The sequence below is a fragment of the Dipodomys merriami genome, unplaced genomic scaffold, assembly GCF_024711535.1.
Source record: "Dipodomys merriami isolate MVZ:Mamm:240054 unplaced genomic scaffold, mDipMer1.0.p SCAF_1, whole genome shotgun sequence".
Lineage (NCBI taxonomy): Eukaryota > Metazoa > Chordata > Mammalia > Rodentia > Heteromyidae > Dipodomys > Dipodomys merriami.
In genome coordinates, this window is record NW_027202270.1 from 12043768 (window position 1) to 12059585 (window position 15818).

General features: G+C 35.8%; 1 protein-coding gene across 3 annotated transcripts in view; it reads left to right on the forward strand.

The window, feature by feature from the left end:
* Cul3 (cullin 3) overlaps nt 1–15818 on the forward strand; it is an 82564-nt gene that overhangs the window by 42467 nt on the left and 24279 nt on the right. For all 3 annotated transcript variants that reach the window (XM_070015951.1, XM_070015957.1, XM_070015948.1), the window contains 2 exons: nt 1203–1316; nt 15370–15530. In XM_070015951.1, coding sequence (XP_069872052.1) covers nt 1203–1316; nt 15370–15530 — 275 coding nt within the window. The remainder of the gene's footprint in view (nt 1–1202; nt 1317–15369; nt 15531–15818) is intronic.

The following is a 15818-nucleotide window of genomic DNA, read 5'->3' on the forward strand; positions in this document are numbered from 1 at the left end:
CTCCCCTCACAAAAAAAAAAAAATTAAAAGTAGGTCCTGAGATTGGTTGGATTTGAATAATTATAGAAGTTGAGAATATAGTAGTAATCCCTTGGTATTCTCCAGGGATTGGTTCCAGGATACCCAAGAAAACTAAAATCCATGAATGCACAGTCCGTTATGTAAATTAGTGAAATACTTGTATATGTCTTGTAGTACATCCACCTATGTTCTTTAAGTATTACATCTATTCTCTAATACAATGTAACTTCTTTATAAAAGCTGTTACATTTTGTTGTTTGGGCAATCATGACAAGGAATGTTTAGTAGAGGTGTAGTGTTTTTGATTCCTATTTTGATCTTCAGATGTGGAATTCATGGGTAAGAAGGTGTCTATGTATTCTCAAAGTGCTCAGGAAATTTAGGGCATGGACAGACTGCTTCTTCATTCTGGATCCTGTTTTTCTTGCAGGTTCTCCTTTGGGCTGGCAGCCTGGCAGGAAGGAATAGTTGTCAGGAACCTCTTATTAGAGAGGTTATACTTGAAGAATATGGAAAGAAAACCTTGAAGTTTAAGTAGTCTTTTTTATTAGGGTTGGATTAAGAAAGCATATCAGACTCAGGACTGAGTACTAGGAAGAAAAATTGAGTGTAAGGAAGTTGAGATGGATGGGGATTATTTGGGAATTTGAGAAGAATTAATGAAGAGTGTGTGATTTGAGGCAGGAGAAATGGCATGGCACAGTTTCTGCTTATATGTTTGTGTTCACTGAGTATGAGGCATTGTCCTAAGTGTATTCACAATATTATGTGTCCTTAAATCCTACAAAAATGATACCAGTTCACATGCAAGGAAATTGGGGCCCTGAGATTAATTTTTCTTAAGTTACAAGGGTATTAGTACTTTTAAGTTATTATTCAGAGATAGAGGAAGGAAGGTATGGTAGGATATTTAGCTAGAGAAGCATGCTACAAAGTCTGAGTTTATTGCACGAGTTAAGAATCTTATTCTAACCCTGATGTTGTTAGTTAAAAATGTTAGCAGATTGCTTTGTGTTTCTTAAAGTCAAAAGAGAAGTCTGGACTATGTACACATCTGGTAGTTATCTCTGTATATTTATAGCTTAACTTTCTTGATTTAAAGTTATTAAGCAAATACATATGAATGTTTGTATAACTGTTTTAATGCAGGTGCATAAACTAATGAACTGTTCTATTAATAGGTGCGAGAAGATGTACTAAATTCATTGAATAACAACTTTCTTCAAACACTAAATCAAGCTTGGAATGATCATCAAACAGCTATGGTGATGATTAGAGACATCTTAATGTATATGGTAAGTAGCAATTGTTGGTTGTCATTTTTACTTCTTAAGCATCTTAAAACAGTGACTTTTCTGTCAGATTTAGTCAGGTAGTACATTTATTGTGGAAGGTGGTTTTGGTTTTGTTTCTTAAATATAGCAGTATTTCCTTTCCAAGAGCCAAACTCAGCCTGTGTAAATGAAATCTTAGAAAATATGAATTTGTACATAAAACTTTTTATGTTAAATTTTAAAGATACATGTTTACAATAAAGGTAGAGTAGTATTTCAAGTTCTTAAGAACTGAAGAGATAATTTTAAAGGCATGGGTAGAGAGTAACTTGGGAAAGAGGAGTTATTACTTGTTTAAGCTATATGGTAAGTCATTAAGGATTGATAAGGAGGCAAAGTGGAGATAAGCTCTAAAAGTCCTCATCTAAAGTAGAAAGAGAGACCATTAGTTTAGGGAGACAGAGCATATAGATTATTGAGAGTTTACAAAATGTCACAAGCTGAATGAATAATGCCCCTGTCTTCCAATATGTCAGTCACTATTATCTGGGACCTGGAAATGTTCTTTATGGCAAAAGAAACTTTACAGATGTGCTTAAGGATCACTAGATGAGATGTCCTCCACTGTTTTCCTTGTCTGGGTATAATCATAGTTGTCTTTACAAGTGGAGCTCAGGAGGAAAGGTTAAAATTAAGTCATGACCAAAGTAGAAAAATGGAAAGATGCTCTAAGAAGATGATAAAGGAACTTCTAACCAAGTAATACAGATGGCTACTAGAAGCTGAAAAAAGAAGATTCTACTCAGCCTCCATAAGGAATCAGAACCTTGACTGTAGTTTACTGACATTGATTTTACCCTTTTCATTTTATAATTAAAAAGAGAAAGCCACTAAATCTGTTATAATCTTTGATAGCAGCAATAGGAAACTAATAAAAGGGAACAATTAAGGATACCCACTATGCAACAGTGTTAATTAGGTATAAATAAATGGACTCTCTCGTTGTGAGGGTGTAATTTAGGTGCCTCTCAAAAATTTTGAATAGTGGACTCAGCAGAGGCTGTACTTGTTCTCAGAATACTTGGTAGCTACCTTACAGTATGATTTCCTATATTGGGGATGAGGGAACACAGTCGGAAGGAGACGTAGATCTAGAGCTTCGGCAAAAATAAGAGGTTTATTTAAATACAAGATAGAAGAAAAAGATGAACTTCAGTGCCAGAGTGAGGTCTTGTAGTGATGAGATTTAAAGTTTGTTCATGTTGTATTTGGCTGAACGGATTTTGTTGGCATGGGAGTTAAAAATTTAGGCATCTGCCAGAAGTAGGTGAAATTACTATTAGTATGACTATCATAATTACCAAAGGTAATACATGGCAAGGAGCAGAACTTAGGATACTACTGTAAGCAGTTTGCTGAAGCTATAAAGAATCATTCATCTTTCCTTCAAGGTCTGAAGATAAGAGAACATGGAGATGATTGGATTTTTAACTCTGCATTCCTCCTGTATATGTTGATGTATAAATTTTCATTTCGCTATTTGTAATTGTTACTTAGTATTTTCAGCTCCAGTTTGAAATAAATAGTACCATAAACACCTGGATCTCCCTCTTTTGAACTAAGTTTTGAGTGAATGGTAATGTTTTGTCAGTCCTTGACATTAGGTTTTGGAGGGTTAGGGTTCAGGTTGATACTGCTCAGCATGGAGTAGGTGATATCACATTTTTGTTTACATGGTCTAGCTATGTAGCATAAGCTGGCCTTGAACTGTTTACTCCTGTCTTCCAAATGCTAAGGTTTTTATAGGTGTCTACTGTGCCTGGTCTAAAGTACTTAAAGTACTGGGATAAGGGATAGTACTTGATAGGCAGGTGCTCTATTGTTTGAGCCATGACTCCTACCCTTTTACTTAATTACTTAATTTTTTGCTGGGGACAGTTTCCAATTCCTCATCTTCCTACATTCTATGTGTGTGAGTTCACTGGTATACACCATTACTTCCAAGTTAGTGATTTAGGTGGGGTTCTCAAAAACCTTATGCCCAATCTCTGCTTCTCAAGTGGCTGGAATTAGAAGTATGAGACACCATGCCCAGCCTAGAAGAGCTATTGCAATGAAAGACAAATAGGTCAGACCGCCTCCAATTGATGAGAAGTTTGAAGTAGAATAATATTCAGTGATGAATAAGAGACTTCTTTGGCTTTGGCTTTAGTGCTTCAATCTTTCTGGTTAAGACTCTTCCATATCTGTGAAATAAAATTTACTAGACAAGAACTCTACTTCTTACCTTTCTGGAATTCAGAATTCTGACTAAGCAATGTTTCAAGCACTTTATATTAATTAATCTAATCCTTATTATATGTTCAGTTGTAGTTTTAAAGCAATAGTTTGGGAAAGCAATAAAAGTTAATTTCTTTGAAAAGTAAAAGTACTTTTCTAAGTATATAACAACAGCTTATCTTTTTATTGCATAGCTGTATTGATCTGATGTTTTATATTCTTGACCTCTAAGATGCATATTGTAGTCTTCATTTTGTGGACAAAGAAATTCAGGTTATTGAAAGATTAAGCATTGAGATTAGAGAGGTCGTGTAGTTGCTATATAGACAAAGTAGATCCAAAGTTAGATCCAAGTGCCGTATGTTTTTCTTTTGTTGTGTATTCTGTACTGGAGCTTGAACTTAGGGAGCTTGAACTCAGCTTTTGGGTTTTTTGTTTGTTGTTTTTGTTTTTCGGGTTTCTTTCTTTTTTTTTTTTTTTTTTTTTTTGATGTTTAGTTGGAGTAAGAGTTTCATGGACTTCGTGCTCTGTCTAGCTTTGAACTTCAGTTCTCAGATCAAAGGCTCCTGAGTAGTTAGAATTACAGACATGAGCCACAAGCACCCAAACCAACCTTTTTTTTTTTTTAATGAAGCCTGTTTCTTCACTGCATTGCTGTATTTCAGAGCACACAAATTATATTAATTCTGTGTATTCCAATTAAAAGTAAACCCAGATTAATATCTGTTGTTTTTTTGTGAGACTTAAGTTTAGCAAGTATTTACTGAGTGTGTGTTATATATACCAGCATTTCTTTGTTCTTTGATGGGGCAATTTTCTAATGTGGAAATCCTGGTTTCCCACACACAGTTTGGGGACAGTGACATCATGATTCAGTTGTAAACTATCAAAGCATATGAAAATTTTTGTTTTATCACTTAATTTTTTAATTTGGTAATAATTCTCAATGAAGTAACTAATAAGATTGTCATTATTTAAACATTATTGAAGTACTAAGAAATTCACCAAAAATCTTAGCTATTCTGGCACTTACTTTATCCATTTGATAATCTATCAGTCTTTGACCAAAACCTTCAATTTGCATGTGAATAGACTTCTTTTACATGTAGCATAGAAGTATACAAACACAATTTTTGTTTTGATCGTCTTTATTTTTTTAACCTTAAATGTTGAGTTGTCTTCTTTTTCTTACCGATTGGTTTGTACTTTTTTATTCTGGATAAAAGTCTAGTCAGATACACATTTCAAGATACTATCTTTTATTTAATGGTATCTTTGAATAGAAGTTTTAAGTTAGTTTATTGTGATGCTGGGGTTCAAACTTGGGACACAACCACTTAAGCTAAGTGTTCAGCGCAACTTTTTACTGTTTTTTTTTTTTTATTAAAGGATAGGGGAGATGGAACCTAACAAACTTCTGTCCAGGATGGCCTAAAACCACACTCTTTCAGATCTCAACTTTGTTAACACCTAGAATTATAAAACATGAACCATCTAGGCTTAAGAGGTTTTAATTTTAGTTGTAGGTTTTTAACTTAGAATTGTTGGGTGAAATATTGTGTAAATACCAGTTTGGTCAGATTTATTAACAAGGTTTGTTGTTTGGGATTTTTTTGAGTTTTGTTGTTTTTGTTTTTGGTTGGTTGTGGGTCTTAAACTCAGGGCCTGGGTGCTGTCCCTGAGCTCTTTTGGCTCAAGGCTAGCACTCTATTACTTTGAAACACAGCCCCACTTCCGGTTTTTGAGATGTTAGTTGGAGATAAGAGTCTCATGGGGACTTTTCAGCCAAGACTGGTTTTGAACCTGATCCTCAGGTCTCAGCCTTCTATGTAGCTAGGATTACAGGTGTGAGCCACCAGCACCCAGCTTAAGAAGGTTACACGTTTTTCATATAGCCCATTTTTTTTGGATTGAGTTCTTTTCTGGAATGTTAATTTCTTGACTGGATTTTAGATTTCTTGCTCTCTTACTGGTCTGTGGTTTTGTTAGAAAGCAAATACAAATTTATGGTTGATTAATGTTCTTGTTGACTTTCAGTTTTATAGGTAACTATTGCTTCCCAGTAATACAGTCTGTGTTAACCTAAAACTATATTAACCTTTTGTTAATGTTTCTGCAAGAAAATTTTCTTCCTATCATTTTATCTTTTCTATATCTTCTTAAATGATGCTCATTTGGAAAATGAGTAGTATACGTTTAACTCTGACCATCTCTATTTTTAAATTGAAGTATTTAATTCTTTTTTGTTTGGGGTTTTTTAAATTGTTTTTTGTTTTGTTTTGTTTTGTTTTTTTGGTGGCAGTCCTGAGTTTGAGCTCAGAGCCTGAGTGTTATCCCTAAGCTTCTTTGCTCAAGACTAGTGCTCTGCCATTTGAACCACAGCTCCACCTCTGGCTTTTTGGTAGTTAATGGGAACAAAGAGTCTCATGGGCGTTCCTGCCTAAGCTATCTTTGAACCAAGATTCTCAGATCACATTCTCCTGAGTAGCTAGGTTTACAGGCATGAGCCACCAGGCACCCAGCTAGTTCATTTTTATTTAATGTAATTGCTGTTAGATTGGATTTTAATTTATCATCCTATTTTTTCCATAAATCTTAATCTGATCTTTAGCTTTTTTTTCAGCTATTCAAGCCATGTTTTAAGTTTATAAGCATGTTTTATTAACCCACTTAAAAAGCTCATGGTTTGTGTACTCTTTTAGTTGATATAGTCAGATTTGTGCCTTTCTAAAAAAAACTGCTTTCTAGACAGTGGAAAGATCTCAGGACACTGTTTTGTTTGCTCCTTAGTTTTCACAGATTTGATCCTGGGTGGGTGGTTTTTTGTTCTATTTTATTTTCAGAGGGGGAGGGATAAGCACGGCAATGTTGTATTGGATGCTAGTATTGTATGTATGAAACTATGAGGACATTGGATGATACTTTCCTCCCAAAACAATTAAATTCTAGGGACTAGCATGGATACATAACCATGATCTAGTTGAACTTCTGTTAGGTTTTGTTAATGCTGACTCATTTTCAGTTTACCTTTTTTTCCACAACATACCTTTACACACAAAATACCCCTTCTGGGAATTCAACTAAAAGCCTGCAGTGTTTACCAGATTAAGTTCCACAATACTGTGCCTGTAAAGGTGATGTACAGAGGGGTTGCAGTTCTGTAAGTAAGTCAAGGATTTGTATACATTTCTTTTTCAACAGTATCACCCCCTTCCTTCATTTTCTCTGTTTTTTCCCTCCCAACCTCCTTCCCCGCTTCAGTCCTCTTAGCGTTACAAGTGTGCAGTTGTCTGTTTATGTGTTCAGGTTATTAGCCTCCCAGTGCTGCTTTCTATTTGGTGTTTGAGGGTCGTTTCTTCCTTCTTCCTTCTCCCTTCTCCTCCCTTTGTCTTCATCTTTTTTCCCCATCTTTCTCCTCCTCTCCTCTTTCTCCTCTTCCACTTTTTTCCCTTCCTCTTCTTCCTTCTTACCTTCACAACCCCAAATCTGGGAGGAAATTTGTTGCAGAAGTTTGTTTCTTTGTATTTCTGTCCTCTTCAAAACATTTGCCTTTAAGTTGTAGCTGTCTGGTTGGTAGGCCTACAGGCTAGTAACCACTATGACTTTCTTCTGCTTAACATCCTGGTTTCTATTCCTTTATGTACAGCAAAAACCCAAAGTCAGGATAACATCAAATATGATGCTATTTTAGGTATTCTTACCTCTTCTCCAGAATCTTGTATTTGTTACTCGATGTTTGCAAACAGTAGAATATGCGACTTTGTTTTTTAGCTTGTACCACCACCATCCTTCACCAGAACTCTTCATCTTGCAGGATTGAAACATTCATTAAACAGTATCTTCCCATTAGTCCCTTCCTCCAACTTTACTAACCATTATTCTGTTCTGTGTTTATGGATTTGACTGCTGTGAGTGCCTCATTCAGTGGAATCATATAATATTTGTTCTTTTACAAACTTCATTTCACTTATCCAGGTAATGGCATATGTCAGATTCCTTTTCAAATTTGAAAAACTTTGTGTGTATATCTCATTGTATTCTAGTGGTTCATCAGTGGGTAGGTACTTGGATCATTGCCATCTTTTGGCTATTGTGAATAATGCTGCTATGAACACTGCTATACTAAATGTAAATTGCTCAATTATATGGTAATTCTGTTTAAAAACTGATGTACTTGTTTCCATAGCAGCTATACCATCTTACATTCCTAGAGCAATGTGCAAGGGTTCTAGATGTCTGCATTCGTGCCAACACTTGCTGTTTACTGGCTTTTTAAATAGTAATATTTTAATGAATGTGAAATGGTGGCCTTTTATTTTCCTGCAGCTTTTATAGTTGTTCTTACCAGGGGACTAGATCTTAGTAAAATTAAAACAAAACACTTCTATCAGTACTATACACAGAAATATATGGAATGGCATTTGACAATCACGTCATTGAACAGATGAGGAAACACAAATATGATGGTCTGTTTTACATGTTAAGTGAAAAGGTAGGACCAATTGTATGAATCAGTGCTCTTAACCATTTAACATTTCTCTCTTCTAAAATACTTATAAACTCATCTCCCCAAGACTATTTAGATATTTAGAAGTGTTCTTTGGTAATTTTGTTCTGCTTGTAATTTGTAAACCATTGGAGTGGAAAATAACATTTTTATTTTCTAATGTGCAATTTTGCAGCTTTGGCATGTGTAAGAATTGTATTGTCTTGTGCCTTGGTAGATGCTTGTTCAATGGAAATTAATAGTTTTTTTTCCCTAACAACTAGCACATTATTTTTGTTAAAATCCTTCAGAGCACTGAGAAAGCTCCAAATCTGAGGCAGAACTTCTGAGCCCAGTTTATAGCATGGAAACTGACTGAGCTTAAGTTCTGTGTAAGTCTTTACACAAGGTTTTTGTTTTTGTTTTGGTGTATATACTATTCTGTACTGTTCTGTATCAGGTCTTTTATATAATTCAGAAATGTTTTCTGTACAGTTTGGTATTCCATTATCTTATTGGTACCCTTTTAAAAATAGTCAAATGCTAACAATGGTAAATATTGTGTTTTATAAAAATTAATAGAATGAGAATTTTTTTTACTCTTAGTTCTTCATCATAAATTTTGGTATTTAAACTGACTTTTCTTTTTTGTTTTCTTGTTCTACCTTCACTGTGTCAAGGTTTCCTTTACCTGTATTTATTTCATGACTTAAAAGTGAACACAGAAAACACTTTATTACTTGTTAATAGAGAAGAGTGCTTGGTGATAAATCTCGGTGAGGCAGGCTCAAATATGCCTGACTGGCTTGCTATAGAGTTGCATCTTAGTTTTGTTTTTAACTACAAGTTTAACTTCTCAAGTTTAACTTCTCAGGGTTTAGCTATTTACACAAACAGGATACTTATATTTGTAAGAACTTTTAGCTGTTCATGTTTCTCTTTTCTTGTTACAAAATAATGAGAACCCAATTTTATGCATACTATGGGAACAAGAAATGATAATCACCATTCACAGTATTTCATAACATTTTAACTGTGTCTGAATAAATAGGTACCATTGGCCATAAGTAGAACCAGCCAGTGAAGTGCAGATGCATGATACTAAGACAAACCATCTTTATATTGTATGTATTACATTGTATTGTCAAAAGTAGAAAACTATTGGACTTTAATAACCAGGTATTTTCTAAAGATTTCTTTTAAACTTTAAGCTTTTGAACCAAAGGACCATTGAATATTTATAGTTGAGTGAGACCCAAAGGTTAGCTTTAGAATTTGCTTCCTAAGTTCCTATTTTAATCTTGCAAGCTTGCTTGGTCCAAAATGAAGTATTAGGTAAGAATGATACTGAAAGAACTTATGAGTTATTTCCAAGCATTATTTTTTATGTTAATGCAATGCTTATCTGGCCTACTTACAAAGACATTCATTTGACATTTCCATAAGTTTGACTTTCCTAAGAACTGTATCTTTGCATAGTAGTTCTCAACATCCCTGAGCATACTTTTGCATGTGATTTATTCATTTATATATCAGTGAATGATTTAGATACATTGGTGTTTTTGAGCCATTAGAAGGAAACGACATCTTTGCTAAGATCATGCCAATCACTACTGTGCTTTCTAGAGTTCTCATCTATTAGGGACGCAGGGAACCTGAAACCCTACATAGACATTGGTCCCGGGGTTTCATAAAAGTCACCTTGTTAAGAAGGATCTCTTATTTTTTGGTGGTTGTTCCAGTCCTGGGGTTTGAACTCATTGTCTGGATGCTGTCCTGGGCTTTTTTACTCAAGGATGGGGTGTTGGTTGTAATTGGAGATAAGAGTCTTGTGAACTTTGCTGCCCAGCCTGGCTTTGAACTACAATCCTCAGATCTCAGCCTCGTGAGTAGCTAAGGTTACAGGTGTGAGCCAACAGTAGCTGGCTATCTTTCATTTTTTTGGTCCAGTCTTTGTAGCTGTTCTTGTCAGGGAAATTGCTCTTGCAGAAGTAATTTTCCCCCCAAGATTAGAATAGCATTGTGAGATAGAATTATATTACAGATGAAGTATTTGTAAATGGATTTGTCAAACTCAGTTGTCACTGAAATGATTAGAGTCCCACTTCTACCCAGCGTTGTAAGATGAGATTAGTCTACATGAGGTGGTCCCATCATATCATTGGTTCCTTCCTTTTGCTCCAAGATTGAACCTGCCTAATTTGTGGTAGTTCTTGCCCACTTGAAGTCTTGATTTTCAATGTTTTTATTATCTCTGTGATGATAAACTTTATATCCCTCTATGTAAGTATAGTGTTTGACTCACATAAGGCTTTTGAACATGTCTTTTTTATGTCAACAGTGTCTGTACTTTGGCTTTAAAATAAAGCAGCCACTTGCAGATAAATAGTTGATGTTGGACTCCCACATACATATTGTGGGACTCCCACATATTGTATGCATACAATATACCATGATCAAATTCACCCACTCCATTACTCTTTATTCCTCTTCCTCTAGTTTTTTTGTTTACATATCATTTAATGACAATCTCAAGTTGAAAGCAAAGAGGATTGGTTATTATACTACAGTATCTGTGTTTCCCTTTTCCCATAGCTTTAAGTGCTCTATATTTTGTCTATACCCTTTGCTTGTGTTCTTATCATGCCTGACTTCCTGTATTCTCCCTACCCCTTCTCCACCTTTATTTTATTTTATTTTATTTTGTCGGTCATGGGGCTTGAACTCTGGGGCCTGAGCGATGTCTCTCAGCTTTTCAGCTCAAGGCAAGCACTCTACCACTTGAGCTATGGCTCCACTTCCGATTTTCTGGTGGTTTATTAGAGATAAGAGTTTCACGGACTTTCCTGCCTGGGCTGGCTTTGAACTGCGATCCTCAGATTTCAGCTTCCTGAGTAACAAGGATTACAGGCGTGAGCCACCAGCACCCGGCCCTCCACTTTTATTATACTCAGTCCCTCTCTTCCTTTTTTCCACAAGGCTTGTAGGTAGTCAGGTTCTTATTCATCTTCTATAAGTGGTGGTGGTAGTGGTAGTGCTGGTGGGGGGCGGGGGAGTGTCTTAACCCTATCTGCATGAGTTTTGTTCTGAGGAAACCATTAAAAACTTAAAAGATTATTTCTACTTGCTTTATTTTACTCAGGGCCAGGATGACTTATGACTTATTCATGACTTATTGAAGGTCTAGTAGTTAACAGAGCCAGCCTAGGATCATATGAAAAATCCATAATTCTATGTTTTTACCATTATTGTAATTTCATATCCAAAATTTTCCTGTAACTGGTATATCCAGTTAGTAAACAGCTTGGTGATTTCTACCAGGCCCAGTAATTCCACTGCTAGAATTCACCAAGGAAAATGAAAGCATATCATCAAAAAGGTTGTACCCAGATTTTTATAGCCACATTAACTATAGTAGACTAAGACAGAAAGAGAGGTGGGGGAGAATAGGAGGGAAGCAAAGAAAGAAACAAGCCAAAATGTTCACCAATAGGGTAGCCAAAATATGGTTTATACATGCAGTGGAATACTGTTTAGCACTGTAAAGAACAGAATAGAAGCATTAACAGGCTTTATAAGTGAGCTCAGACACAAAGATTACATATTATATGATAATAGTAAAAAGGTCCAGAGACATAGAAAGCCATGGTTTCAGGAATGGGAATGGGTATTTACTACCCTCAGGTTTTGAATGGTGAAATATTGTAAAATAAGATTACAGGAAGGATTGCACAACTACACTTACTTACTGTAAACTATAAGCTGAGTGATTTTGTGCAACATAAATTAGTTTTATGAAAGTTACATAGCCAAGTGCATTCATACTTGTAATTTCAGCTACTTTGGATAGGGAGAATTGTGGTGAGAAGACAGTCCCAGGCAAACAGTTTGTGAGACCCTTGAACTCAATAGCTGGGTAATAGCGATTCATACCGGTAATCTCAGGTATGGAGAATGACCTCTGTCAAGGCTGAATTGACCAAAAATGGGAGACTCTCTGAAGATTAATTAAAACAAAAAGGACTGAGATATGGCTCAAATGGTAGAGCAGCTTCCTACCAAGTGTGAGGCTCAGAGCTCCCCCAGTGCTACCAAAAAATTATATCAACGTAAAGCAGTATTAAAAAATAAGCATTAGGGGCTGGGAAGTTGGCTCAGTGGTAGAGCGCTTGCCTTGCATGCCTGAGGCCCTGGGTTCGATTCCTCAGCATCACATAAGAAAAAAAGCCAGAAGTGGCGCTGTGGCTCAAGTGGTAGAGCGCTAGCCTTGAGCTGAAGAGCTGAGGGACAGCGCCCAGGCCCAGAGTTCAGGCCCCACGACCGGACCCCCCGCCCCTCCCCCCCCAAAAAAAATAAGCATTAAAATATTGGGCTGGGAAGGTGGCTCAGTGGTAGAGTGCTTGCCTTGCATACTTGAGGCCCTGGATTCGATTCTTCCACACACATAAGCAGAAAAGGCCAGAAGTGGTGCTGTGGCTCAGGTGGTAGAGCACTAGCTTTGAGCTGAAGAGCTGAGGGACAGTGCCCAGGCCCAGAGTTCAGGCCCATGACCAACTAATAACTAACTAAATAAATATTGTGTGTGTGTGTATACCTATATATATATATATATATACACACTAAAACACTCACTCTGAAGATTGCATTGTATATGCCATTCTGGTAGTATCATTTTAAGTGGTAAGACCTGACCTAGTTACTTGATGATTATCGTAACCTAAACAAGCATATTTGGTTTCTTCAAAAAAAAAGGTTAGTATCTTAGGTGCATATTAAATTATGTACATATATATTTTTCTCTCTTCAAAAATTGGCTTTTTGTCCCCTAGACACTTTTCTAGTTGAAACAAAGAATTTGTTATATCTACCAGAACTTTTCTACCTGTAAAACAGGCTGACTGATAAGTTCTTTTACTATTGTTAGACTACCTTATAGTGAAAGTTTATAGTGTCAGGTAGAGTTTTGTGCATACTGAAATAAAGTTATCTTTTTTCAAACTTGTTTTTGTTAGTTCTTGTTTTTACATAAAGTCATTTGAAAATGAAATGTCTTTGGCATTGATAAAGGCAAAGGACTACATCTTGATTTGAATGAGGTATGAATAATTAAAAACAGCAATGTAGGGCTGGGAAGGTGGCTCAGTGGTAGAGCGCTTGCCTTGCATACCTGAGGCCCTGGGTTCGATTCCTCAGCACCACATAAGCAAAAAGAAAAAGCTGGAAGTGGCGCTGTGGCTTAAGTGGTAGAGCGCTAGCCTTGAGCTGAAGAGCTGAGGGACAGCACCCAGGCCCAGAGTTCAGGCCCCACAACCGGACCCAAAAAAAAAAAAACAGCAATGTAGAAATTATAAAGCTAGAAGGAATTTACATTTATATTATTTTTCACATTTCTCTAGTTCATGCTATACTTAATAAAACTATAAGAGTGTTAAGCAATTCGTTATGTATGTGCATACAAGAAAGAGTGTTGAACTTTGATCACAGGGCTCATGTTCAAAGAAAGTCTGTATCAGAATTTGGAGGTGTTAATTCAGTTGTAGATCATGTGTGAGGCCCTGGCTTCTATCCCTAGCACCTTTCCCAAATTGTCTTGGTGTCAGGATAAGTATTTGTATCTTTTAAACTGTGTTCAGGGAGGCGAGGAGGATGTACACACATGCATGCACATGTAATAATTTCTCTATTTTACTGCCTGTTTTTAACCAACTAGATACTGCTTTTGCTCACATCAGATAAAAAGGATTCTTCTGTATGCTTTTCTGCGCCACAGAAAATTACTTTCAGGAATTTATGAAGTAGTTAATTTAAAAATAAACAACTATTTCATAATTAAAAGAATGTTTGCTACTTTTTAGGTTATGAGGTTTGTGACAGTTTTTATTGCATAAATTTGACTTACACTGAAAAGACAGAATCAAGGTGGCAGGCAGGAAGGGTTGGACCTGAAGGTCACAGAGAGTAAGAGGTTCAGCGGTGCACAATGGCTCAGGTCTGTAATCCTAGCTACTCAGGAGGCTGGGATCTGAGAATCACAATTCAAAGCCAGCCCCGGCAGGAAGAATCTGAGAGACTCTGATCTCCAATAAACTACTCGGAAAAAGTTGGAAGTGGCGCTGCAGTTTAAGTGGTAGAGTGCTAGCCTTGAACAAAAGACCAGGGACAGCGTCTAGGTCCAGAGTTTTAAGCCCCAGGCCCAGCAGAAAAATAAAAAGGAAGAGGTTAAGAGAGATTGAGAACCATCAAAATAAAGGAGACAAACTTGGAATTTAAGAGCTTGAAGATGGAACTTAACAGAGAACTCATCAATGAAAAATTTGAACTCATTATAGTTGATGTCAAAGTTTGTTGATGAAAAGAAGCTTGTGATAAGATTATATTGAATGTAGAAACAAGAGCACCGAAGGTGCTAATAAAAGGCTTTTCCTTTGGCTTGTAGATGTGTGTGTTATGTAAGATGCATGGAAAGAGAGGGTTTGAGGATTGATGTTGTATTAAGTGAGTGCTGCACATAGAAAAATTAATTAAATGTTTAGAAGGTTGATCAGTACCATCCCTCTGGTTACACTTAATATCTCTGTTCATGTTCATCCTGTTGCTTTACATATAATGCAGTTTTTCAGAAAGTCCACATATTAGCTTTTTTCATTATACCTATCTCTAAGACTAGTTAAAGCTTATAGACTGTCTTTCCAGTGTATTTATGTGTAAACAAGCACATAATTTTCTAATATATTTTGGCAGACTGTTGCAATGCTCATAAAGATCTTTGTAAAGAACAGAAATCTTTCCATGCCTTGATACTTGTTTTTCTCCTTATATTTTGGTATATAAATATGGAGTTCAATTAATGCACTATGCAACAAATAATTCTAGATTATTCTCTGTAAAAGGTAATACCTATAATCAGTGTTGGTTAAAAGCTTGCAAAATTTCAAGTGACAACTCCCATGTATTTGAATTATGTAATAAGAAATATGTGGTTCTGTAATATTTATTAGAGCTTTTTTCAGTGTTTACAAGTGACAACTAAGTCCTATGGATCTCTATTTTATTCTGCTTTCACTTTAAGAATGTGTCTTCAGAGTATTTTCAAAGAACCTTTGTAATATAATTAGCTTTAAGAGGGTAGATGTAATTTTAACATGGGAGGTACTATAAATTCCACAATGCTTAAGGTAATTTGAAGTACTTTTCACCAGAGAAAAGATTGTTTTTGAAATATTGCTTTCTTTTTATTGTTGGAGATACCAATAATGATTTTGTTTTAAGGATTATACTTAGGTTTACATTAATTTGTTTTAACTACAGGACCGTGTATATGTACAACAAAATAATGTGGAGAATGTCTACAATTTGGGATTAATTATTTTTCGAGATCAAGTTGTGCGTTATGGGTGTATTAGAGACCATCTTCGACAAACTCTATTGGATATGATTGCTAGAGAACGAAAAGGAGAAGTCGTAGACAGGTATATCACTTATCTTTACTGATGTAATTTCCTTGTTAGTAGTTATTTCACTGTCATAGATTTATTAAAATAAAAAGAAACTTGAATGTTCAGCACTAGTAAAAATCTTCACAACATGCTATCAGCCTTAACAGTTACCTGGAATTTAAGTACTTCATCTTTTATTTAATACTTGTTGAAACGTAATAGCTATATTGACATTTTGTTTCTTTTCTTTTTGTTATGTAGTAACATTTTTATTTCTTAGTGACTTTTCTGGATATTTTTTTCCCTTACTTTTTGGGAGTC